Source organism: Portunus trituberculatus, chromosome 3, assembly GCF_017591435.1.
Source record: "Portunus trituberculatus isolate SZX2019 chromosome 3, ASM1759143v1, whole genome shotgun sequence".
NCBI lineage: Eukaryota > Metazoa > Arthropoda > Malacostraca > Decapoda > Portunidae > Portunus > Portunus trituberculatus.
The window spans coordinates 4,821,870-4,824,369 of NC_059257.1; the positions used below are offsets into that span (position 1 = coordinate 4,821,870).

The 2,500-nt window shown below is 37.8% G+C and overlaps 1 protein-coding gene across 2 annotated transcripts in view; it reads right to left on the minus strand.

The window, feature by feature from the left end:
* Positions 1-971: 971 nt before the first annotated feature.
* LOC123510341 overlaps positions 972-2,500 on the minus strand; it is a 38,066-nt gene continuing 36,537 nt past the window's right edge. For both annotated transcript variants that reach the window (XM_045265427.1, XM_045265419.1), the window contains one exon: positions 972-1,711. In XM_045265427.1, coding sequence (XP_045121362.1) covers positions 1,662-1,711 — 50 coding nt within the window. In that variant the 3' untranslated portion in view covers positions 972-1,661. The remainder of the gene's footprint in view (positions 1,712-2,500) is intronic.

The following is a 2,500-nucleotide window of genomic DNA, read 5'->3' on the forward strand; positions in this document are numbered from 1 at the left end:
CTCATTTCCATCTTTCTCTTCCTCTTCTCTCTCTCCTTTCCATCCTTCTATTTCTCCCTTTCTCCTTTTTTGTTGCTCTCTCCTTTCCATCTTTGTTTCTGCCTGCCTGTCTGTCTGTCTGTCTGTCTAATCACTCCCCCTCTCTCTCTACCCTTCTATTCCTCTCTCCTTTCTAAACCTAATTCATTTCCCCTTGTTCTTTTGTTTGCCGTGAGATTGTTGCTTGGTAAATACACACGGAGCTCTGTTTACTGTTTCCACCTAACCTAACCTAACGTCATCTGGGTTAGGTTAGGTTAGATTAATGTCCTCACGATAACTCTTGTAAATAGAGCGGTGTGCCTCGTTTTAACCTCTTCAGTACAATGACGCGTTTCCATATTCATTCTGGTGACTATTTGGTGATTTTATACAGCTTCAGAAACTTAGTGTGTGGGATTTAAATAGTGAAGACTCTAGCTATCAATCTTCTGACCTTTAAAGACCTTTGCTAATGTATGTAAAATCGTTTAACCTCTTCAGTACCGGGACGCATTTTTACCATGAGATTTGTGTACAATTAGACGATCTTATTGACATTAGGAAGGGTCTATGGAGGTCAGAAGATTAATGGCCGCAGTCTTCACTATTCTAATCCCCCACACAAGTTTCTGAAGCTGTATAGAATCACCAAATAGTAAGCAAAATGAATATAGAAACGTGTCATGGTACTCAAGAGGTTAGTCACACCCAAAACTCATGGTAAAAATGCGTCCCAGTACTGAAAGGGTTAATATTCACCTGGAGTCTTGTATCTTTTCACATCAACGTAACACACACCGTACCTTCACTGTCTGGCCACCTCCATGTAGAGCCACACACCTCACCAGTCCATCTCACACTGCCCCACAGTTGATTCACTTCCGACCTCACAACACGTGCTTCGCTGCTTCAGTGTAAACAAACCTGCAGGGATACCAACACTTCCGATGTCTCACTTATGCTTTATTCACCACACTTTCCTATAATATCTCTAATCTATCTGAATTATACATGAACTCTTCCTCTAACACATTTTTTTTTGTTTTATATATTTCTCTACTTGTATTTATTCAATCCTACAAAAATACTAAAGATTCAAGCCTTTTATTTCAGTCTTTATCTAAACTATCATTACTTTCCACTAAACAATAATTATTTCATACACTATTTTCCCTTTTCTTGTAATATTTTTTCTACTTTCACTTATTTCATTTATTCTACCCCATGGAAATATAAAGGATTGAAACCTCTTTATTTCAAACTTAACCTCTTCAGTACTGGGACGCATTTTACCACGAGTTTTGTGTGCGATTAGACCATTTTATTGACATTAGGAAGGGTCTATGGAGGTCAGAAGATTAATGGCCACAGTCTTCACTATTTTAATCCCACATAAGTTTCTGAAGCTGTATAAAATCACCAAATAGTCACCAGAATGAACATAGCAACGCGTCCTGGTACTGAAGGGGTTAACAGATACAAACTAATACAATTTTCTCCTAAACACACAAAATGTTAATCTTTACATTCCAATTTTTCTCGTTTTCTATAATTTCAACGTTATTTTCTGCTAAACAAAAATATCTTCCTGCAATCCAGTACATCGTTGTTTTCATATGTATATTTGTCTTGCATTTATTTCACCCATCCCAGTAAACAGTATCCAAGCCTCCTTCGATCCCCCGTGGACCTGAAAGAAAACAAGATCAAGATTAATTCCATGTCACTTTCAGAATCTTATAGTGAAGGTGGTAAATCATCATATTTTGGTGGATTTAGTGTTGAGTTGACATACAAAGCACCAGCATAGTGCCCTTAACACCTTCAGTACTGGGACACATTTTTTACCTTGAGATTTGTATACCATTAGACCTTTTTTTATTGAAGGGTCTATGGAGGTCAAAGCCTTCACTATTCTAATCCCCACATAAGTTTCTGAAGCTGTATAAAATCACCAAATAGTCACCAGAATGGAGGTCAGAAGATTAATGGGCACAGTCTTCACTATTTTAACCCCTTCAGTACTGGGACACATTGTTACCTTGAGATTTGTGTACCATTAGACCATTTTATTGACATTAGGAAGGGTCTATGGAGGTCAGAAGATTAATGGCCACAGTCTTCACTAATTTAATCCCCACATAAGTTTCTGAAGGTGTATAAAATCACCAAATAGTCACCAGGATGAATATGGAATGAGTCATGGTACTGAAGGGGTTAAGAACTCTAAATATAGGTAGCTTGTCTTAGCATAAATATCAATAAAAAGATAAAATAAAGAGATTGTTAGTAGAATGGTTAATGAAGAGAGAGAGAGAGAGAGAGAGAGAGAGAGAGAGAGAGAGAGAGAGAGAGAGAGAGAGAGAGAGAGAGAGAGATCAAGTTTAGTATGTTGTTTTCATAGAGGAGAGAGGAAAAGAAACTCGTAGCATCTCTCTCTCTCTCTCTCTCTCTCTCTCTTTGAAGCTGCAGGCAATTT